Source organism: Urocampus carinirostris, chromosome 6 (genome assembly GCF_059441175.1).
Source record: "Urocampus carinirostris isolate Australia breed hairy pipefish chromosome 6, RoL_Ucar_1.0, whole genome shotgun sequence".
NCBI lineage: Eukaryota > Metazoa > Chordata > Actinopteri > Syngnathiformes > Syngnathidae > Urocampus > Urocampus carinirostris.
In genome coordinates, this window is record NC_142354.1 from 15,152,312 (window position 1) to 15,177,659 (window position 25,348).

Below are 25,348 nucleotides of genomic sequence, written 5' to 3' on the forward strand. Positions count from 1 at the left end.
TATATATATATATATATATATATATATATATATATATAAATATATATATATATATATATATACAGTATATATATATATATATATATATATATATATATATATATATATATATATATATATATATATATATATATATATGATTTTTTTTTTTTTTTTTAACTATTATTTTTTTTTTTATCATTATTATTTTTTAGACCCGGTTAATGGGGACCAAAACAACCTGCGAAAAGTGAAAATCCGCGAAGTAGCGACGCCCCTTCAAAAATGCTTACAAAAATGTATTATTTTATTTTATTATTTTTGTTTTTTAGACCCGCAAAGCTCTGAACCCGCGAACGTGGAACCGCGTAGTAGCGAGGTCCCACTGTATTTGAACGGAACCGATCAAAAAGACCCCTCTTTTTTCTCTCTTTTTCTGGAACTTTTCTTCCTTTTACTTGCTGTGTTCTTCTTTGTTTTGTCTTTTAAATTCCCTCTTTTCTCCCATTTTTTCTTGCTTCTTTCGTCTTTTGTTCTATTTTTTGTTTCTTCCCTTTTTTACACAGCATTTTACTTCTTTATCTTGCTATTTCCTCTTTTTTTATTTCCCCTTATTTTTCATTTTCTCTCTTTTCCATTTTTCTTTTTTATATTCTCCTCCCTTATTTTTTTCTTTACTTTTTTACTTCCCTTTGGTATATATTTTTTGCTTTAGACCCATCCCTCCTTTTTCTTAAGTCATTTTGTGCATGTGACATTATGCACATTGTAATGTCTGTTACATTTGTTGCTGTTGTTTGTGTTGACGCATAGTCCCTTTAAGAAAAGACGTGTCAGAAGGGAGGAGGGAGCCGACAAATGCAGAGGTTTTGTGCTTTGGAGCCACTCTGGTTGTGCACGAGAACGGTGTGAGTTATGACCAACAGTAGCTCTTATGTGAATGTTATCCCCCTTGTTATTTTGTTTGTAAATTGCTAACGAGACTTAATAAGCGACTGAATGCATCGCTGATCACACTGCGGGACATTACAATATGGATTACGTCAACCAAAACGATCTTAAGAGCCGTTAAGCAAGCCGAACGAGAGCCACTTTAGTGAGCCGAGCGGAAAAAGCCAGTTCTTGAAAAACGTTACCGACTTAACTCAACTTCGTGCAACTTCGACATTGACTTCAAAATACCGCATTTAAAGCATACAGTCAAGGGAACCTGTGTTGTTTTTAACTGCGTGTACTGTAATTTTAGCTGAATTTGCTACTGAATTTCGAGACCTGATTTATATGCGCTGGATAGATTTCTTGTGCGCGGAGGTCTAGCCAGTGCGCAATTGCGCACGCGCGCATCTTAGAGGGAACATTGCAGCTTAGCACCCCCAAAGCACCCAATAACAATAATAATCAAGCATAAACTTCGTTCACGTATTTTCATTCTAATATTATTCCAAAACGTGAACATATTTCTTTCAACAGGACGCAAAGAAACTCGACTCGGGTTTTTCCGGATGATGTCGGAATCACAGTGGAAAAGGCGCACCCAATAAATAAAAGGAATATTGTAACCAAAATATTTTTAATTTTATTATATTATGAATAGTCTCTGTAATTACATGTTTAAGTAACCCTTTAAACTAAACCAATCAACTAAGAATTCCGATATGTGTTAGAGCAATAGGGAGCTCGACTCGTGTTTTTCCGGAGGATCTCGGAATCGGAGCCGAAAAGGAGCACCCCCACCCCTAATTTCCCTTCAATGATCCCAGCTCACAGCATCTGAAACGGGTCTTTGGTTTTCCGTTTGTTTACATCCAATAAAGCGAAAAAGACGAGGGGAAAAATCCAGTTGGAATGGAAACCGCAAATCAGGTCAGTAATTCAAATGCGCGCCCCATAAATAGAAAAACTGAAATAAATAACACTTTTTTTGCAGCTTGCATCCGCGGGAACCTTCCAGGTGCTTAAATTACCTTTGGGTTTTATTCGAATTTTGGAATGGGTGAGTAGAAACATTTTGTTTATGCTATTTAACTCCAGTAAACGCGATTGAGTGCATTTGTAATTACGCACGGCGTTTACGGCTTTCTGCGTTTGGGGATCTTTTGGGGGAGGGTCGTCACATATTTTTTACTGTATGATAATAAAAATAAGCAATACAGTTACTACGCTGTCGTGAGTTTTGGTGTAAATTATTTTTCTTACATCCTATTATCCGGTGAGGAAAATTAACCGTACAATTCGTGATTCTATTCGTGCGTAATTTGGGTGGATGCGCCACACCGTCGCGCTGAAAAGCATGCAATATGAAATCAAATAGAAAAGACCCCCGGGATACGACATTAATCCGTTCTGAAGTGGGGATTCCTGAGTGAAATTGCCTTGTAGCGGTGGACGGAAACCTATGGTAATTAGCTATTACCTTCCGAACCCACTGTACCCCAGATAAGAACATCAAAGTAACAAAATAATATTGAGCAAGTACTACTTATATTCAACATCTGTGCATTTGAAATAATAAGGTTATAAATAAATATACATGTAAAGGAAAGGGCAGTTTTATTTACCTTTGGTCTGACGCGCCTTGAGCTGGTACATTGGAGTTAGTGGTTGGATGCAGAGGGAGGAAAGAGATGGCGGATTCCAATGAAAACCGATTTCAAACCTCCACTTGTCATGATTGCCATGGACTTAGCATACTTGAATGCTTCAGTCCCCTATTTATTGTTATTAATTGTTGGGAACATAAAGAGGATAGACAATTGTGTGCCTTCTTCATATTTTTTGCTAATGGCAATCTTGGTTTCCTTGGTTATCCAGTTTTTCCTTCTCCCTTTAGCATCACTAAAAGCTTTGAGACACATGGAGCATAAATCCAGGAATAAAAATACATTATTGTATCGCAGACTCGCAAAGTCTTGCCAATACACACAAGTCAAAATGATGCATGTGCCTTCTTTGTATCTCATTCCTATCTCAAGCTTCGTTGACATTGTTATCATGTTTTTTAGGATTGCTGCAAGTGGCTAAACAAATCAATCAAGTTTGCCACAAAAATATTCAGAACTGAACAGAGAAAGAGAAATAGAACATTGTGGGAAGTTGTTCAGCCAATCGCACATCCGTATTTTTATGTTGCAGTGAAGCAAACCAATAGTGGACCAGCTTTTATTAAGACTTCGACCTATAGCAGACAAGCATCTTAGCCACATATAAACACTTGACTCACACAGACATACGCACACACGTTGGAATATGGTAAGGTTTTCGGCATGCAAAACTATTTCTAGATGTCGTAAAGCAGGGCCCGAAAAAAAACTTTTATTCTGCATAGTTTGTCATATGCTTAATTCTCAAAATCGTTTGGCACATGAAGCGTAGCTAGCATATTCAGTTCCAAACAGCTGTAAGGTCGGCTTCTCTTCCCCGGGGACTAACTCATGCAGAAGCTGTCCTTTGAGATGTGCCCGAGTGCCTCGTTGTTCATGTGTTTTTGCGTGTGCACCAAAGAGAAGACCACATGGTTGAATGAACGTAGGATGTGAAGGCGAAAGGTATTCCGATGTCTCGCCACATGTTCTCCGGGACCAGACCAAGTATTCCGACTTTGAAAAAGTAGAGCTGGAGATAAGCAATGGCGTTGAGGACATTTATCACAAAGTTTCAAAATAAAGATAAAATCAGAGTGCACTCAGGACCAGTCCATGGGAAGCACCCTCCTACCAAAATGCTAGGAGTGTGCTCCCTTAAAAAAGGCTAGGAAAAATGTATTTTATAGGAAAAGGCGTGGATTTGACAAAACGTAAAATGAAACTCTAACAGGTTCTCCTGGGAACTCACATTACAGGATAAAAAAGGATCTCAATGAACAAGAGACTTTTGTTAAAACTGCACACAGTCTGATTTTAAAGCTTGTATGATAAAATAAGAGCAAAAGAAAACATTGCTGTGAATGTACTGCTATGAAAGGATACAGCAAGTAAATACTTCATTCAAATATGTGGATAAACATAAGTGCATTTATAACAACTAAGTGAGTAATGTTGTTATTAAAGTAATGTTGTGAAGAATAAATGATAAACTTAATATAAAGGACTGCACAGGTTCAATGACACCATCCCCTGATCTTAAACCAACATGCTGGAAAGGACAAACTCAAAACCTCAGCACAAGGAAATTAAGAAAGTTTGAGAGGGGGCTTCACAAGTGGTAATCCCCCTTCCATGATGACCAGGGTGCAATAGATTTAGCATTGGGTAACAGTACACAAAACATAGTTAACATAAATTAAAGATAACAATAGGTACTATGTTGAAATTGGTCCAGAAAGGGCATGACAGCAACGAAGCAGCATCCCATTTCTGTCCTGTCCTGTTGCAAGCTGAAATACATCCTTGCTGATGAAAGAAAATATGGACGTAGACTTCCAAATTTTCAGTCTTCTATAGTGTGTCTTTGAATGCATACATTCTAAAATTCAACGATCCCCAACGGTAAATTACGACACACTGTCACTTTAATTGTTTACCATCAAACCTTAGTTAGCCGTTATGCTGTTGCAGGGATTTTTCTAGCTTTAATTTTGAAAATGGTTAGGATTGAAACAAATTATTCTTTACTGAAATCAATAAACAAATTTGCCTCTAGGTGTTGCTTGTGCTCGACCATAAATCTTTTTTTTCTGAAGAATGCTAGAATTTCCGACACTGCAAGCAGGCAGGAGAAAAAAGAGGGAAAGGCAATCGCTCAGCCAATTCTTTTTATATGGAACAGTGATGCTCGACCAGATCATGCCTCTATCTGGTACTCTCAGTATCGGGTGACGGTGTTTGAAATTGCTAAACTTGTTAGAAAGCCAAAGAAGTGAGAAATTAGCATAATGTTCTGTACTTAAGAATGCCCTTCCAATCAACATAATTATGTACAGTGAGAACATTATTTTATCAACACATAGCCTCTGATGATTAATTACATTTAAAACTTTATGTTATCAGATATCATTATGATACATGGTGAATTGCTACATCTGGGAATTGTACAAAAGAGGACACAGTGGTTCCATCCATTCCAGAGTTATTTGAAACCAAGAAGGTAGAAGTCATTTTTGTGCTGGGCTTATTTGCTCTTCACTGTGTTACCTTGTTTCAATCTTTGTTTTATTAAAGACCAGATTGAGCTCTCGGATGGATTTTATCTTTGTTGTTTTTGCATCATTTGGGTCGGGTTAGGTGCACGATGAAGCGTAGGTGTGTGTTTTTAACAGGCTGGTGCACAATGTTCGCCCGCACATACTTTTTACAGTACTTTTGCACCAGATAAAAATGAATTGTTAAAAAATCATGCATTGTGATTTCTGGATTTTTCTATTTAGTTTATCTCTTTCACAGTGGACATGCACCTATGATGAGAATTTCAGACCCCTCCATGATTTCTAAGTGGGACAAATAGCAAAATAGCAGGGTGTTCAAATACTTATTTTCTTCACTTTAAATGCATTCCATTTACCATTTAGATATGATTTATTTTATTTTAAAATGTATTCTAATTTTGCAATGTAACCAGATAATAACTTTGAGCAGAACAGGACGTTTTTGCTTGTAAAGCCGATTCTTTTATCGAACAAATTTCACTGTATATTTAATCATGTTTTAGTGTTCAAATTTTAGTCAAATATCTAAGTTTCTATTGGGTGCAAATATAGGACTGCTAAGATTTTGCGGGTGAGAGACCCCAGCTAAAATAGCCCTGAAAATAAGCAAAGGACAATAAACGCCCATCAGAGAAGAGTGTAACTAAATCTTAATGTCGATTTTTGTGCTTACGGGCAGTGAAGCCTGCAAACCGAAAGAGCGAGAGGGAAGGAACTGAGTGAGTTGGGGGTAGATGAATCTGGGCTATGCGGGACAAAAAGTGCTCCCCATGCGTGAAGGGATTAGCTGCCACTAAATGAGTCCTCAATTTGTTTGGCGACGCTGCTGCCGTCAAAAGATAAGACGGGCTTTCTCGCCATTGCCCGCGCACGGCGCTTTATCGAGTTCTTAGCTTTAAGAAAACTTCGATTCCGATGGGGTGGATTGTTGCTTTTTTAAGGATATCTTTAAACCCAAATTTAGCTACCAAATTTTCCACTACATGGATAAGTTTACTAGACACTCAAAATAAGGAGAGGAGACATCAATAGATTCTGAGCTTGCAAGGAGAACAGGTGATTAAAAAAAAATTCTGAAGGTCCTCCCCTGATCCCACCTTTGTATTCAAATTTCCTAGGATATTTATATACTTAAACTATTTTATTTATTGATTGGTTTCATTTTGTATGACTAAACACTCAATATCTTTAAAAATGCATTAGATGTTTGAATAAATAAATACTAAATAAATGAATACATCCAATATTATTTGTTTTACATTACACACACACAATAACTTGAATGTTTATGTTTTATTTTTATGTTTCTTTGCACATATCATTTTGCTCAATTTATTTTAATGAAAGTAATTCTTTAAATAAAGTCATGAAATGTTTAAGATTCATATTTTCATTTTCTAACATCAATATTATTATTAACAATTTATTTAATATTTGTGTATTAACTGGATCAAAATAATACTCATCAATGTATAGTCAGTACTATATTCGAAACAAATGCATTGTCATTTTCCTGACATTTCACTTTGCATACTTTTGTACATTCTTAAAGAGACAGCGTTTATTCTGTTACTGTTGTGTTGTGCAACTGGAAACAAGTGTTAAAAATCACAAAGAAGAATACAAACCGCAGAGATTTAAAGTGACCAAACGACATCATTATTCATCTCTTTTTTGCACTGCCTTTTGGGAGCCTTTTGATTTTTGGGGGTACCCATAGTAGCAAGATGTCTGACAATGATGTCAGCTCCCTTTAAGTTAGCCACATTTTATGTAAAATAAATGAAAATGTTTATGTTCTACTAGCATTTAAAAGAATGGACGTTTATATGCTAGTTCATGTATTTTTTTTAAATAAATGAAGCTTTTTTTTAACTGTTTATTTAAAGCTAACATAAAACCCTAAATAAGACAGATATTTGGAAGTGTGCTTCATAATCCGGTGCGACTTATATATTGGGAAAAAGCGGTGGATAAAATTGGAAATTTAATTATACTGCATATGGTAACTGTTCTGCCTTTGAGAAACATATAGAGTGGTCTTGGAGCGCCTTCTGGCGGTTAACATCAGGGTGAAACCAAATGTCACAGTGTTAATTTATGTTCTTTAAAATTAATTTAATTGTATTTACTTATTTGCACAGCATATTCATAATATTGATATTAAATTATTAAATGCATTCGAGTGCCATGTAGGTGTGTCAAACGCATTTTAGCTCGGGGCCACATTTTAGAAAAAAAACTCACAGGGGCCAGACTAATAGATTAGATGTAGAGAAAGAGAGGGTGGGAGAAAACCAGAAATAGAAAAAAAGAGGGAAAGCGAAAGAAAAAAGAGAGAAGAAGAAAGAGAGAACGAGAGAGAGAGAGAGAAAAAAAGAAAGGGAAAGAGAAATACAGACAAATGAGACAGAAAGATGAAAAAATAGAGAGCGAAAGTAGCAAAGGAAATAAAAAGAACGTGAGAGAAAGACAAAGAGAGAGAGAAAAAGAAAGTGAGACAAAGAGAGCAAAATAATAGATTAAGAGAAAAAAGTGAGGGAGAGAGAGAGAATGAGAGAAAGAGGGAGTGAGAGACAGAGACTTAAGAGAGATAGAAAAAATGAGAGTTGACCAAATATAAAGAAATAAAGAGACGAAGGAATATGGAGAGAAAATGAAAGACAAATAGAAAGTAAGAAATATAAAGAGAAAGAAAGAGACAAAGTGAGAAAGAGTAAAGAGTGAGAGATAATGAGACGTGTGAGAAAGAGGAAATGAACGAGAAAGTGTGAAAAAAGAAAGGAAAGGGATAGAGAGAAACGAGAGAAAGGGAAAAGGGAGCTATAGAAAGAAGGAAAAAGAGATAAGGAATAAGAGAAATAGAGAAAAAAATCAGCTACGGTTTGGCGACCTCAAGTGGACATACTTCAAACTGCAACTCATTTTTATCTCGCGCTTCTCTGAGTTGTAATCTTTTTGTGGTTCTGATCCAGCTTGCGGGCCACGCGTTTGACACCCCTGCTGTACAGTATCCACACACTCTCCCGTACCCTCTTTTTTTTTTATTCGTTCCTCTCGCTTCCCTCTCCACGGCTCACCCCCCGAGGAGCCCAGCTAAGAAAAGGCAGATAAACAAGCGGGGTGCACGGCTTAGCAGTATTCAAAGACCCCTCGCCTGAAACGAGGAGGGGGCCCTAAAACGAAGAGGGGGGCCCTAAAACGTAAGCCATAATTCACAGCCTGATGAGACAGCTGCAGGAGGGTGGCACACTCCAGACTAGATAATCATCATGGGGGAGTTGCTTGAGAGTGTTTATTATTCTCCTCCTTCAACAACTTCTCTTTTCCCATCGGGCCATTTGAAACTGGAGGTCATTTTAAAGATGTGGATTTTATATTTTGGATGAAAATACGTTTTAATTCTTCTATTTTCCCTTTTTCCCTTCAGCTATTTTCCATTTTTGCTTTTGCAACATGCGGCGGCTATTCCGGGCAACTGCGAGTCAGCGTGGATTGCGTGGAGAAGGCCAGCAGCAACCTCAGCATTGCCATTGACTTTGCTTATCCTTTCAGGTGAGAATGAAATAATATAGTAATGGATTAGACTACAATACAATAAAACTAAATTGAAGAAATAGATTGGAATAGACAAGAAAATATCAGAAAAGAAAATAACAGAACAGATTCAAAACAATAGATTAGAACAGAACATGATGGAACAAATGCTCCAGAGTAGACTAGAATACTCAAGTCATGTTTATTTGTGACGCCCTTAATCACAAGGAGTCTCAAAGAGCTGCACGGACCACAGACTATTGCAAACCACAGACTATTATGACACCATCCCCTGATCTAAAACCTACATGAGGGTAAGGAAAACATCAAAAACCTCAGTCAAGTCGTGTTTATTTGTGACGCCCTTAATCACAAGGAGTCTCAAAGAGCTGCACGGACCACAGACTATTGCAAACCATAGACTATTATTACACCATTCCCTGATCTAAAACCCAAATGAGGGCAAGGAAAAACTCAAAACCTCATGTGTAGTCAAGGCATGTTTATTTGTGACGCCCTTAATCACAAGGAGTCTTAAAGGGCTGCACAGACCACATATCATTGCAAATGGCAGACTATTATGACACCATGCCCTGATCTAAAAGAGGGGAAGGAAAAACTCAAAAATCTCAACATGACGAAAATGAAGAAACGTCGAGTAGGGACTGCATATGAGGTAATCCTCCTTCCAGGATGACCAGGCTGCAACGGATGTTGCATTAACAAACAATAAAAATAAAAAATAAAATAATTAAAGTATAATATAATGACCAGGTTGCAATGGATGTAGCATTAACAAATACACAGGCATTGTCAATATGAAATATAGGTGATTCTTAAACTACAGTCCTAGATTTAAACAGTTCCACTGAGGTTGCAGATCGAATCTCAGAGGGCAGAGCATAGAACAGAATAGATTAGAGTAGAATAGAACAGACTATAAACGAACACAAATAGACTAGACTAGAACAGAGTAAAATCAATGGACTAGAATACAATATAGTAGAAATTACAAGAAAATAGGATATACATAACAAATTAGAATACAACAAACTAGAATACAATACAAATAGACCTGAAGATTATAGGACAAAACCCATCCCTCCATTATCTGCACTGCTTATCCCCAGTAGGGTCGCGGGGGTGCTGGAGCCCATCCCAGCTATCTTCTGGCAGTGGGCAGGGGACACCCTGAACTGGTTACCAGCCAGTTGCAGGGCACACAGAGACAGACAACTCACTCGCTCATTCACAATTAACATGGAATGCATGTTTTTGGAATGTGTGAGGAAAACAGGAGGAAACCCACTCTTGCACGGGGAGAACATGCAAACTATGCACAGGAAGGCTGGTAGCCACGGACACGCTAACCACTCAGCCGCCGTTCCACCTTATAGGACATGAATAGACTAAACTAGAAATATAACAGAAACAATCAAGAATAGAATGAAATAGAATAAAGACTAAACTAGAACAGAATAGAATCAATAGACTAGAACAAAACAGAGTACAATAGGATAGAACAAATTAGAATAAGATAGAAATAGTCTGCAATAGAACAGTATCAATAAACTAAAACAAAGAAAAGAATAGAAAAGAATAGAACAGAATAAATTAGATTAGAATACATAGACTAGAGTAGACTAGAATAGAATGAATAGAATAGAAAATGACAGAATAGATAAGAATAGAATACAACAGAATGGGACGTCAGTAACTCAGGAGGTAAAGTGTTTGTCTTGGGATCAAGAGGTTACAGGGTCAATTCCTGGCTTCTCTGTATAATATGTTAGAATATAACAGACTACAAATAGACAACAATCAAAATAAACTAGAATAGAACATAAATAAATAGATTAGAAGAGAACAGAGTAAAATATGGTATAACAGTACAGACTAGACCGGACTGGAACAGAATAGAATAGTCTTTAATAACAACATAGTGAACATTGTTTACGACATGGAAATTAGCTAAATGTGTCCGAATTTTGAGAGAGCCGGCCAAATTTGTTAAGCTGAAAATATGTGAGGGCCGCCGGTTCAGCCTGGCAAATTTTTGAACAGTTTTTGATATATTCGCTCTCTACAAGAGGTTTGCAGTGCTTGGCAATTAGCATCACGACCTTGTAGCTCTCTTTTGTAGCATTTTCATTCAACTTACTCGTGAAAACCGCTGCTTTGCCGTAAAAACAGCTTCCAGTTGCTTCACCTGGTCACAGTGTTCTTTTCCAGTAAGCTTTTCCTTTTGTCCGGCAGTGCTTCTTGATATGATATTCTTTGAAACAGCCACGGTCGCTTGCCAAATTAGGCAGGCACAGTTGTTTCGGATATCAGTGAGGCAAAAAAAATAATTCAATTTCCATTTATCCTGGAAGCGGCGGACCTCACAGTCAACTTTCCTTATTTCATTTACAGTCACCATTTTGGAAATGTGGTGGGCAAAAATTCTTACAGAAAGCCAAAAGAAAGGTGTCCAAAGGGTTACTGCCATCATCTGGTGAAATGTCGAATTTTTATTTTGTATACATTTATTTTATACTGCGTTCCAATTTAGAGGCGGGACCACGAATTAATTTTATGATACGGGCCAGTAGAAATATGATCATGGGCTGTAACCGGCCCCCAGGCCGGACTTTGGACATGGCTGGTCCAACTGACCTCCAGGAAATGATTATGTTTTTGCTCATTTTAAGTTATAGTAATCTAATATTTTTTTTTTGCTAAAAGCAGAAAAAATACCTTTAACAAGGAAAAAAAACGAAAACTGAAAAAAATATATTCAAATAGATTTTTGCAATTCAAATTTGGAGTGCGTTAAAGCCCAAATTTAATTTGCATTCCTGCGATTTTGTTAACGTGCTCTAGATCCAGAACCCTAGTGTGCAATACAATACTGCCCCCTGTGGGCCAAAAAAATCACTGCAAACTCCATTATGGAATCAAGACAATGGCCAAAACCCAAGGTAACGTGTAACGTTAATGCAGGACTGGCCCAAGCCTTCATGGGGCCCTAAGCAAAATGAGATTTGGGCCCCCTTATTACTTGATCATTTGCATACCAGCTAGAACTGATTCCATGTTCTACTCCAAGGGTGGGCAACTATTTGGAGTCGGGGGCCGAATGTGACATGTTATACTTCTTTTGTAATTGATTACTTTCATCAAATTAGAGCAAAATAGTATATTAAGTCCCTCTTTTAAGCACTTCATTACTTATTTAGTTTTCAAGTATTACTGTAGTTTTTTTCGTATTTACTAAGTCCGATTTTTATTGAAGTATGTAGTTTTTTTAGTGTTAATGTAGTTTTGTTCTCCTACTATTTTTGTAGTATTTCTGAATTTCCATCGTAGTATTGTTTCAGTATTTGTTGTATTTCGAAAGTATATTTTTTTGTTGTATATCTGTTGTATTTTTGTTCTACTTTTGTATTATTGTAGTAGTTTTATGATTATAGTATTTTTGTAGTTTTACTGCAGTATTTATTTTAGTACTTTTGTACCATCTCTGTTGTATTTGGTAGTATATCCACGTGAGAATGTTTATTGTGTGTAAGTAGTAAATCTGTAGTATTTTTATAGTGCAGTGTTACTTTAGTTTTATTTTTGTATCATTTTTAGAGGAGATTTTTTTGTAGCATCGATATAATATATTCTTCTTCGTCTTCTTCGTCTTCTTGTTCTCATTTTTATTCTTATCCGTTACTCTTATTCTTCTCTTTCTACATATTCTTCTTCTTCATCTCATTTTTGTTATTCTTCTAATTCTTATTCTTATTCATATTGTTACTCTCATTCTTCTCCTTCTCTGTCTTCTTCTTCTCATTCTTCTAATTCTTTTAATTCTTCTACTTCTTCTCCTTCTTCTTCTTCTTGTACTTTTTCTTGTTCTTGTCTTCTTCTACTTCTTTTTCTACTTCTTCTCATTCTTCTTATTCTTTTTACTCTTCTTATTCTTCTTATTCTTCTTATTTTATTATTATTATCATTATTATTACTCTTATTATTATTACTCTTATTATTATTGTTATTATTATTATTATTATTATTATTATTATTATTATTGGCGGCAGTGGCTCAGGAGGTAGAGCGCTCGTCTTGGGATCAGGGTATTGCGGTTCGAATCCCGGCTCCTCCGTGCTACATGTCGAAGTGTCCTTGGGTAAGACACTGAATCCCTAACCCCCAAGAGGCAGGTTGGCTGCACGGCCGCTATTGGTGTGTGAGTGTGTGTGTGAATGGGTGAATGTGAAGCACATTGTAAAGCGCTTTGGGAAGTCTGCATTGACTTGAAAAGCGCTGTATAAATGCAGATCATTTCATTTTATTATTATTATCATTATTATTCTCCTTCTTCACTTATTTTTCTTATTCTTCTTACTCTTCTTACTCTTTTTACTCTTCTTACACTTTTTCTTCTTATTCTTCTTATTCTTCTTATTCTTCTTATTCTTCTTATTCTTCTTATTCTTCTTATTCTTCTTATTCTTCTTATTCTTCTTATTCTTCTTATTCTTCTTATTCTTCTTATTCTTCTTATTCTTATTCTTCTTATTCTTCTTGTTCTTCTTATTCTTCTTACTCTTTTTACTCTTCTCACACTTTTTACTCTTCCTGTTCTTCTTTTTCTTCTTATTATTCTACGTTTCTTCTTCATTATGTTCTTCTTATTATTATTATTATCCTTCTTCCTTACTTGTTTTTCTTTCTTACTCTTCTTACTCTTCTTACTCTTCTTACTCTACTTACTCTACTTACTCTACTTACTCTACTTACTCTACTTACTCTACTTGCTCTTCTTACACTTCTTCTTCTTCTTCCTATTCTTCCTATTTTTCTTATTCTTCTTATTCTTCTTACTCTTCTTACACTTCTTACTCTACTTACTCTTCTTACACTTCTTATTCTTCTTATTCTTCTTACTCTTCTTACACTTCTTACTCTACTTACTCTTCTTACACTTTTTACACTTCTTACTTTTCTTCTTCTTTTCTCCTTCTTTTTCTTCTTCTTTTTCTTATTCTTACTCTTCTTACTCTTCTTACTCTTATTCTAATTCTTCTTCTTACTCTTCTTCTTCTTCTTCTTCTTTTTATTATTATTATTATTATTATTATGGTTCTTCTCTACTTCTTTTTTTCTTCTTATTACTCTTCTTACTCTTCTTACTCTTAATACTCTTCTTACCCTACTTACTCTTCTTCTTCTTATGCTTCTTATTCTCCCTATTCTTCTTATTTTTCTTATTCTTCTTATTCTTCTTATTCTTCTTATTCTTACTCTTATTATTCTTATTCTTGTTTTTCTAACTCTTCTTCTTAATCTTCTGATTCTTATTATTATTATTATTATTACTCTTATTATTATCTTTCTTCAAATTCTTCAAAAATTGTTTTCATTATTATTCTTATTAATATTATTATTATTACTATTCGTATTCTTGTTCTTCTTCTTATTATTATTATCTTGCAACCCTGGCTCCTACAGTAGTTTTCATTTCATGCATCTTGTGGCCTTATATATGAAAAATATTTGACAAAAGCCGTTGCATCCGGAAAATACTTTGGTTCAAATGTGCACAGCTATCTATCCCATAAAACAAGAACATTTTACTTAGAACTATTTCTATTTTCATAGATTTCCTGTATTATTTTTACTTTTTTATTGCTATTTTTTTTATTATTATCAAAACATTCAAGAAAATATAGAAAAGTCAGAAATTTATTTTCTGCAAATAGAGCAAGAAAATTGTTCTCGGAAAGTCCGGGGGAAATACCGTAAAAAATGGAAAACAGCCCTTTGAGACTTCTTGTGATTAAGGGCTATACAAATAATCATGACTCGAAACAAAACATGACTTAAAGGGACAGTGTGTATTATTTAGCGTTTCTAAGTAGTAAAAAAAACACTTCATTTATTGAAGAAAACTATTTTGTTTTGAATAGAAGCAAAATACACAAACTATACTGTAACGGTGCATTACTTGAAAATACTTGTAGGTGGAGACATTTTATCTATTATGTTAGATGAAGCTCACCTGGAGGGAGGTGACTTCATCGTCCCCCATTTCTTTGTCTTTTTCCCCTTTGTCTTTCTTCTTTCTATTCCTTCTTTTTTATTTCCATCTTCCCTATCTTCTATTGTCTTCTCATTTTTCTTTTCCATCCCCATTCATTTATGCCTGCATTTGCCATTTTCTTATCGTCTTTTCTTTCTTTTTTCCTTTCTGTTTCCCATCTTCTTTTCTCTTATTTAACAAAAGGCCTAACAGAAAAATGATTCGCAAAACGGAGCAGTTTGGACACCTTGAGTCTCTGTATATTTGTATTCTTCCTCGCACTTTGTAGCAATTGTTTTCGGTTGCACTACACAATATAGTGACATCAAGTAGTCAAATATTATACATTGTCCCTTTAATTTCAGGCTCCTGATTATGAAATGGCTGCTAAAAGGCACCCCATACTAGTATGCTGGTGACCATATGGCTTAAAATGAGTACAATATTCTGCCAATAGGCAAGATTTTCATTTTCTTTTGTATTAGGTTGCAGCAGGTAACATTTGAGGCCCCCGCCTGCGAAGGAATGAGAAGGGAGCGTTACTTTCTGCTGGGAGACTTTTCCTCCTCTGCTGAGTTTTTCGTCACCGTCGCCGTTTTCGCTTTCCTCTACTCCATCGTCGCCACGGCCGTCTACGTCTTCTTCCTGGACAAGTACAGAGGAAACAGCCGAGGACCTCTGATTGTGAGTCGTAGTTTTACTGACCGAATGTTAATATACATTTAACAATTGATTAAACTTCTTGACTGTTATCAAAATTCTGAACTTATTCAGTGCCAGATGTTTCACTCAAACGGAAAGTGCCAGTACCAGTCTTTTTTTGCCATTGTGACTCATTTTTGAAGGCCTACAGGAAATTGAGCTCTGTAGCATGGGTCGGGAACCTATGGCTGGTGAGCCATATCACCTATCTATCACCCTATATCACTGAATAAAGCACACAATAAGAGACAAGAGACATTAATTCAGCTCATGAGGAGATGTGGTCAATTCTAGGCCTCATTCTCATCTGCTCAAAACTTCAAAAACTCCCCTTTTTATTCACAGAATTGTCGGGGTATGGAACAAAGAGACACTCTTTTTGTTTAGAGGGGAACATCACCCTATATCATTGAATAAATCTCGCAATAAGAGACAAGATACATGAATTTAGCTCGTGAGGCAATGCAGTCAGTTCTAGGCCTGATTCTCATCTGCCTAAAACTTCAAAAACTCCCCTTTTTATTCACAGAATTGTTGGGGGAAGAACCAAAGAGACACTCTATTTGTTTATAGGGGAACATCACCCTATGTCAGGGGTGGCGAACACGCGGCTCTTGGCCAATCAGAATGCAGCTCTTTGCCTCATCATATTTTCTATATACTGTGGCTCTTTGCCTCATTTTATGTTTAGTTTTCCCCCTCATAAAACACACTTGGATCCATCAGAGTTAATGACAAATAATAAATAATATTTGGAAATTAATCTGACAGACATGATTGTTCGCTTTGTGTTTGCTGCTTTCCATACACTTTGAGAAGGCTGAGCAAAAAATTGCTTTCCATAAAGACAAGGGCAATTTTCTTGCAAATAACAATTTATTACAAGAACCTATGCATGAACTTTGCTAGAACTTGTCAGCCTCTGGTGTTTCCTGTGAAGGTATCACATGAGCCGGGTCATCATGGTGATCACGGACATGCACCAAACGTCATCCTTCTCCGTCCCGACGATGACAAAGGGACTTTGTCATCTTCTTTAGAAAGAATAAAGCGTTAACTGTCTTTATCTATGTTATATCTTCACTTTTCTCTCGTACTTGTCATATGGGCCACCCACACACTGCTATACGGTATCATATGGTACATCTGCAACTTTTTTTCATCGTTCCCTTCTGTAGCCTCTCGCCGCTAGCCGCTATAGTTATTGTTAGCTACGTTGTGTAATTATTGCTTGCTTTGTCCTTCACTGTCAATCGCTTCCCACAGCTGGTCATGCAAGTGAACGTCGGCAAATCCCCTCACTCAGGCATCTTTGACTTTTTGGCCCATTATTTCCTTCTCTAGTTACTCATATCAGCCACTTTGCTTTGGGCTATGGCTTGTCACTATTATTATTATTATTAGCTGGTTCGTGTAAATTGAAGCTTGCTTTGTCCCTCGGTTTCTATCGCCTTCCACATTTGATCATGTAAACAAACGTAGTGAGTCCTGTACTTCAGGCATGTTCAGTTTTTCTTCCACTGGGTCCCTTTCTAGCCAATTAGGTTAGCCGCCTAACTGCAGGCTAAGTCTCGCTTTTGTTTTGTCCTTTCCTGTCACTCTTGGACTTTAACTGGTCATGCAGGAGAACATCGCTGTATTCTGTGATTCAGGTCACTCAATCTTTTACTGCCGTTTTTAGTAGCTTCCCCCGCTAGTTAGCCACTTACACCAGCTCGGACCAACTCCACTTAGTTGCTCCTTTCAGCTGCTTTGGCTGGATCCAGCTCTGTTGGCGCCAACAGCCGCAGACGCTGATTGGCTGTTGACCTCTTTTTAAACCCCCACGTTCCTGTCATCATTTGTCGGATCGTCTGCGAACCTTCGCTACACGCAAGGCAACCTTTTGTGACTCCTGACTCTATCCTGCCCGGTTTTCTGTCTGATTCCTGTTGACGACCTTGTTTCTGTTATGTTTTTTGCTCCTCCGTCCCGGCCACCGACCTGTTTTTTCCTTGCTCTTGACACTGCCTTCGCTCGACACGGAAGTGCCACTTCCGCGTTCCCAGCTATCTGCTACCCGTGACCGAGGATCATCGGATCGTGGGTGCGGAGTCCTTTCCTCCTTCTAAATAAAGCTGTGTAAACGAACGCAATTGGGTCCCGTCTCCGTTCCTGGTCTCCGTTCCTGGTCTCCGTTCCTGGTCCGTTACAGCTTTTACTGTCGCTGACAGGGATTCACACTTGTTTCAATGTCCTTTCCTTTGCTACAATTGATCTTTTCTCATATGAGAAAATACGGAATGAGGCTTTCCCGAAGTGGTGTCCTTCAGGCTTCGGTAGTGCGCCTTCTTTAAATGCATACGCTTCAGCTTCATTTAAGGCTTTAATGGTGATTTACTGCACACTGTCTCTTTGAGGTACATTTCAAAATCTCAAGTCCCCATTTGAGAACCACAATTCCGAAAATGTATAATTATGAGACTTACAGACAGTACTGTATCCTAACATTTTGCGTCTTGCGTCCCTTGCAGGATTTTGTGGTAACGGTGGTGTTCTCCTTCATGTGGCTTGTCGGCTCTTCTGCTTGGGCCAAAGCTCTGTCTGACGTCAAGTTGGCGACAGATCCCGAAGAAGTCCAGCTCCTCATATCTGCCTGCAAGGATCAAACCAATAAATGCGGATCGGTGCTGGAACCCCGCTGGTCTGGACTCAACACATCGGTGGTAGGTCATGAATCCGGGCGTAAATGTCAAAAAAATCGGGACTGTAAGGCAAACTGGATTATAGAGAGTATTTATATATAAGACACATGGAATTGAAACTACAGTACCAGCTAAGGTTGCATAAATAAATAAATACATACATTTACAGTGGCTTGCGAAACTATTTGGGCCCCCTTGAACTTTTCCCACATTTCAGACTTCAAACATAAAGATATAAAACTGTCATTTCTTGTGAAGCATCAACAATAAGTAGGACACGATCATGAAGTGGAACACTCTTTATTGGATATTTTAAACTTTTTTAACAAATACAAACGAAAAGGAGGATGTGCAAAATGATTCAGCCCCTTTACTTTCAGCGCAGCAAACTCTGTCCAGAGGCTCAGTGAGGATCTCTGAGTGATTCAATGTTGATCTAAATGACTCACGATCATAACGGAATCCACCTGTGTGTAATCAAGTCTCTGTATAAATGCACCTGCCCTGCGATAGTCTCAGAGGTCTGTTTGAAGCGCAGAGAGCATCATGAAGAACGAGGAACACACAAATTCACACGAATTTATTTAATAGAACATAAATTAGGGAGGCACGGTGGATGGGTGGCCAGCGCGCAGCCCCACAGTGTAGAGGTTCAGTGTTCAAGTCCAGCTACGCTGCCTCCCTGTGTGGGGTTTGCATGTTCTTCCTGTGCCTGCTTGGGTTTCCTATGGGTTTCCTCCCATGTTCCAAAAACATGCATGTCAGGTTAATTGGCCGGTCTAAATTGTGTGCCCTGCGACTGGCTGGCAACCGGTTCAGGGTGTCCCCTGCCCACTGCCTGGCTGGACTGAGCTCCAGCACCCCCGAGATCCTACTGAGGATAAGCGGTGCAGATAATGGATGGAGAACATAAATTAAGAAAGTGACAATCTGTTTCACCACTAAAATTCATTCATTCATTCATAAACAATTCCCGTGCTGTCCTCAATCCGAAGTATCCCTTTTTCGACAGCTAATGAAGGATGTGCAACAACAAAAAATGATTTGCAACAAGCATTGGAAAGCCATTAATTTTTGTCAAACAATGAGTGTGTTAACCAAATGAGCACACTCCAAGACCATTTATGTTTCTCAAAAGCAGAACAGTTAGCCTACCGTAGGCCCTATATTTGTATAACAACAATGCATTTCCAATTGTATCCACTGTATTCCCCAGTATATACCCAAGTAAAGTCACAAAATGTTTCAAAGGACTGCACAGGTTACAATGACACCTTCCCCTGATCTTAAACCAACATGCGGGCAAGAAAAAACTCAAAAACCTCAGCACGAGGAAAGTTGGAAACCTTGAGAAAGGGCCTCACAAGTGTTAATACCCCTTCCAGGATGACCAGGGTGCAATGGATTTAGCTTTGGGTAACAAAAGCTACTTTTCTCAACTGCAAAACAGTTACCCAATTCAGTATCATTTTATTGTGACGATGCACTTCCAATAGTATCTACTGTACTTTGCAGTATACGAGGCGCACTTTCAAGTTTCTCGTCAATTTTGGATTTTTAGGTGCACCTTATAGTCTGGAAAATACGGTAATAATAATAATTTAAAAAATAATGTGTCCTCTCCAGGTGTTCGGATTCCTCAACTTCGTTCTCTGGGCGGGGAACATATGGTTCGTGTTCAAGGAGACGGGTTGGCACAAGGGGGCTGCCAGGTTTGCGGCCTCCGAAAAACAGGAGGGTCCTTTTAGCCAGCAGCCGTACAATTTCCATCAGTCGGGGAGCAACAATGCCAGCGAAATCTTGGACCAGCCGTCCGAGTATAGCCAGGTCGGGGGTCCTGCCTCAAACACCAATCAGATGTAGCCTTTTTATACCTTCTTCATTTTCAAACACGGCAACGTCTGATTCCAAAACACGCCACCGAGGGGCGCTACAATTGATGAAAGGTTTGTGGGCAGGTTTATTTTCCTCCAATTTTTTATGGTTCTCTCGTTTTGTGTGAATAGAAATTTGGGGTTCTGTACGTTTTTTGAGTGGATCATATTTAATGTACATATCTGCCTGGTCATGTTTTTCTTAAAAGTGTTGACATGGTTGTTCCTGTACTTGTGTATATTTATTCACTTTCTAAAACTTTGACTTTATGCACTAAGTGAATATTCTATTTTCTTTCCGGGATGAACGATGACATCCCAGGCAGGATATAAGGCAGGGGTAGGGAACCTATGGCTCGGGAGCCATATATGGCTCTTTTCATGAGTACATATGGCTCCGAAATAAAATGTAAGTATTGCACATCTCTCTGTGGCGTTCCAAAGTCAAGTGATTTCATCCCGATTTTGGTCCATATAAAGCCGAAGCAACTTAATGCAGAAGTTCGATAAGAAACCATTTAAACTGATCAATAAAAACACTGGCAAACGACTTTGATTGGGTGAGCAGTACAGGTGGGCGGATCCCTGCACACAGCGGAAGGCACTTCCTTCTCTCTCTCTCTCTCAGTGCAGTCTACACCGAAAGTGAATATCACGATATGCTTATTGTTTGCAGTAATTCGTGACATTTTTACAAAAGAACTTTGCATGCACATTGTTTTGAAACCGTTATTAAGGACAAATTTCATGGAAAAAAATTGCCTCAGCTCTCTTAACGGAAGGTGGAAGACAAATTGTAAATGGCATATTTACATTGATTTGGGACACAGGATTTGGCATTATTATCATTTCATACATTTGATTAAATCATCAAATGACACACAGTGAAATAAAATGTGCTGAAGAATTAGCTTTTGTCAAGAGAGCGTGTTTGGCAGTTTTTTCAATTTTGTCTGAAAATATATGATGTGGCTCTTTCAATTTCTTTTTAAAACATTTTTTGCTTTTATGGCTCTTTGGGTCAAAAAGGTTCCTGACCCCTGATATAAGGGGTTGTCGGTAGGGAAAATCAGTTATCGTGCAATCTTATTTTTTTTTCCTTATCGCTGCTATTTCAAAAAGTACAAAGTGTATCTCGATATTTTGCAAACATCATATTTGTGCAAAACATTAAAAGATGACAAAATCATTTGGAGAACTGAAACATTAAGTTTTACTAGCTGAACGAGACACGAGCAGAAAAGGTATAATGTTTAGCTTTGTAGCAATTTAAGATTATTATAATATATGTATGTATATATGTATATACATGTATGCACACAGTGAAGAAAATAAGTATTTGAACACCGTGCAATTTTGCTATTTGTCTCACTTAGAAATCATAAAACTCTGAAATTTCCGTCGTAGGTGCATGTCCAATGTAAGAGAGATAAACTAAAAAGAAAAATCCACAAATCATGCATTGTGATTTGAACGATTTATTTGCGTGATATAGCTGCAAACACTCATTAACACTCATTTTCTCAGGTGTTCAAATACTTTTTTGCAGCTGTGTCACGCAAATAAATCGTTAAAAAAATCAAGCATTGTGATTTCTGGATTTTTCCTTTTAGTTTATCTCTTTCACAGTGAACATACACCTCCGATGAAAATTTCAGCACTTCCGTGATTTCTAAGTGGGATTATTAGCAAAATAGCAGGGTGTTCAAATTCTCTTCAATATAATTTATTTATTGTTGTTCAGATTTGTTTTTGGTTGTTTTCTGTTGTTTGTTCTTTATTTTTTGGTATTTCAGAGGATTGTATGTTTGGGGAGAGGTTCTTTATGAATCTTGAGTATATTGTATAATTGTGAATATTGATTATCACAAGTTTGAATCATCTATTCTTTGCAATAGGGAGAAAAACAAAACCTGTTATCTTGAATGATATCTTTTTTTAATGAATTTTGATCATTGTTTTTGGAATAGCAGCGATTGTATTTTGCTTTCGGTAAAAGAAGAGATCATTTTTGGGGACTATTTTGTTTTGCTGTTTCGGCTTTTAGGGATATGTGTACATATGTGGGTGGATTCTTATTTTTTTCTTCCCCTTGTGTTAAAAATATCCAGATGCTAAAAAAATGGTCAGGAAAAAAAACAGGTCTAAAATATTGACTTTGCCCGCTATGCTAAATATGTTTCTATGGTCTCAAATGATTTTGTTTTCTGTTTTTTATTGCATACTGTTGCGGTCAAATGTGAGTAATATTTCTCACACAGTGTTACTAAATGTTGTTCCTGCTTTTAAGAATGTTTTTGCTTTTTTTTTTGTTCTGGCATAAAAAAAAACATTCAAGTACAAGTGAACAAAAAAATCAAAGAAAACGGTAACAATATTTTGAACTTGTCAGGACCAGAACGGAAAAAGGACCCAATTGCGTTTCTCACAAGTTTTATTGAAGGAAAGAGGAAGGGCTGTGCCCACGATCCAGTGTTCGCTGGACACGGGAAGCAAGTCGCTCTCCTACTCGGATTGTGATCCGAACACGGAAGTGGATCTTCTGTAGCGAGCGATGGCGGTGTCAGGGACGGAAAAACGGGTCGGTATCCGGCACTAGGAGAGCAAGGCGTGGTCGGAAACGAGTCACAAGTCAGAACGGGAGAGTAGACGTGGTCGGGATCAAAAATGGGTTGTAAGTCGGGACGGGAGAGCAGACGTGGTCAGGATCGTAGCCGGAGACAAACGGGAGCAAAAACGGGACAGGTGGGAGTCAGGGTCGAAAAAGGCTTGCCAAGCATACACTGAGGTTTTCAGACGGACTGAAAACAGGGGACTGACAGGGCAGGGTTCAAATAGTGACAGGGAGCCAATCAGAACCTGCGGCGGTTGGCACCAAATGAGTGGGCACAGGTGAGTCACATTAGTAATCCTGACAGAACTAACTAAAATTGGACATTAAAAAAAAGGTTTTAAAATGAATTGTCTGAAAACCAAGATTGTAATAATGTTCTATATTTGTTGGGTGTTTGTTTTTTTTTAATTGAAAAAGGGTGGTGAGTCCAAAAAAAGTTGTCTTGAAAGGCCAAAAAAAGAAAAGAAAACTGATTCAATAACAGCCGCCCAAAAATAAAGATTTTCTATTTGAGTGAATGCCATGTCATATTTCATAGAAAATATACTAGTTCTATATTTTAATATTGCATTTTCAGTTACAAGACGTATAAAACATTTCAAGTCAGTTTGTTTTCTTCTTAGCGTGACATCAAGAGGATTGTTTCCCCTGGTTTGTGGCAAGTTTACTGTATTGATTGTCAATGTGTTACTACATTTACATGCCAAGGTTGTACCGTTTTATTATGTTCAAACACAATCACTAGTCACTTGTTGCAAGAAATTCCATAAGCACAATTCTAATTCTTGACAAATGTATGTGGTAATAAAAAGGCTCATGCTTCCCATTGGTGTAGAATATTTGTCTTGATTAAAGGGACATTGTGTAATATTTCGGGCTTCCTAGTGGTACAAAAACCATCAGTCAGTAAAAAAACAAACATTGGTTTAAATAGTAGCCAGGAATACATGAAATATCATACCAGTGAAGTTTTTTGTAGAAATTCATACGTTGAATAAATTTAGTGTTCCTTTTACACAGTGGAATCCCACCTAGTAGTCACCGCCATGTTTGTCTGGCATCTTGCTGCCTGCTGTGGCACTGGTTCAAAAACCTTAGCATGAGGAAAATAAGAAACCTTAAGAAGGGCCACACAAGAGGTAATCCCCCTTCCAGAATGACCCGGATTCAAAACATAATCAACAGAAGAAAAAAAACATTGGCAAAATATTTTAAATTGTTTATGAAGTCCATGATAGAGGCAGCATGGCGGATGGGTAGCACGCAGCCCCACGGTGCAGAGGTTTAGGGTTCAAGTCCAGCTACCGCAGTCTCCCCGTGCCTGTGTGAGTTCTCTACAGGCACTCCGGTTTCCTCCGACATTCCAAAAACATGCATGTCAGGTTAATTGGCCGGTCCAAATTGTCCCTAGGAGTGAACTAGCAAGTGAATTATCTGTCTCTTTCTGCCAATGCAACCGGTTTCAGGGTGTCCCCTGCCCACTGCCTGAAGACAGCTGAGATGGGCTCCAGCACCCCGTGACCCTACTGAGGCTAAGCGGTGCAGATAATGGATGGATAAAGTCCAAGATTGCATCTCAGTCAGCTGGTCGATACAGATGATCAGGGTTGGGTAGGGTTACTTTAACTTGATTACTTTCAATTACTTTTGGATTACTCCAATACCAAATATGCTAATAAAAGACAAAAGAAACTAAATATGAATAATATTATGACTCACAACACGTGGTAAGCTTTCTCTCCTGGCTTTGATCTCCGGCAAAACTAACATAAAATGCGACAGAAACAAAATGAAAATAAATCCAAACAGCTTGCCAACATCATTTTTGCCGTTCCATGTATTCCGTTACTCCCCAAACCTGCAAAAAATTCTGTAATTTTATTCTTATTTAGTTTCTTTTGTCTTTTATTAGCATATTTGGTATTGGAGTATTCCAAAAGTAATTGAAAGTAATCCAGTTAAAGTAACCCTACCCAACCCTGCAGATGATGATATGCTTCAGGTCCAGGTTTCGCCGGCTCATCCCGGTTCATCCTTCTTCCTCATTTCGCCAACAACCCAGCAGCCAAAAAGGACAGGAAAACCAAAATATGAAATCAACATCAATCATAAGCTATAGAATAGAAGTGCATCTCATGTCAAGATTTGAACACTTTCACTGAGGTTGCAGATTTGATCTCAAAGAGCAGAGCATTCCCAAGCACCGAGGCCCGGATAGAGAACTCTCTCGAGGATGCAGATTTCTTCTTGGTTCTTGGAGTCACAAGTAGACCAGGAGGATGCTCCAGACAGGAACATAAGGTAAGACTAAATCGGAAAGACAAGGCGGGGCAAGTCCATGCAAACTTTTGGATGTTTGTAATACAACCTTAAAATCACATCTTAAATGGACAGGGAGCCAGTGCAAGTTAGCTAAAAATGTCTTATCTCTACATTTTGAACCAGTTGCAAACTTTTGATGCGAGACATCAGGAAACAAGAGAACACAATTCATTACCAAGCTGATAAGTATTAAGCATGTATTATAATCTCAGCATCTTATTTTGACAGAATTAGGCAAATCTTGGCAATACTACGGAGGTAAGAAGATATATTTGCTATATTTTTCACATGTAACTAAAAGTACAGGTTAGTATCATATGACACCTAGCCTATTAAGTTGCTTCTCCCGCCTGCAGCTTAAATAAGTTAACAATAATAATAATAATAATAAAACTAAGTCTGACCGAGAAATGAGATCAGACCTGAAAAAAAATTCAGCCC

The 25,348-nt window shown here is 37.7% G+C and overlaps 1 protein-coding gene across 1 annotated transcript; it reads left to right on the plus strand.

Annotated features, from left to right (window-relative positions):
- Positions 1-1,346: 1,346 nt before the first annotated feature.
- synpra (synaptoporin a) lies at positions 1,347-23,409 on the plus strand. Its single transcript, XM_088338022.1, has 6 exons — positions 1,347-1,842; positions 1,907-1,972; positions 8,550-8,674; positions 15,197-15,395; positions 17,927-18,118; positions 19,724-23,409. Exons 1-6 carry the CDS (start codon positions 1,825-1,827, stop codon positions 19,958-19,960), a joined length of 837 nt encoding a protein of 278 aa, XP_088194148.1. The 5' UTR covers positions 1,347-1,824; the 3' UTR covers positions 19,961-23,409.
- Positions 23,410-25,348: the final 1,939 nt, after the last annotated feature.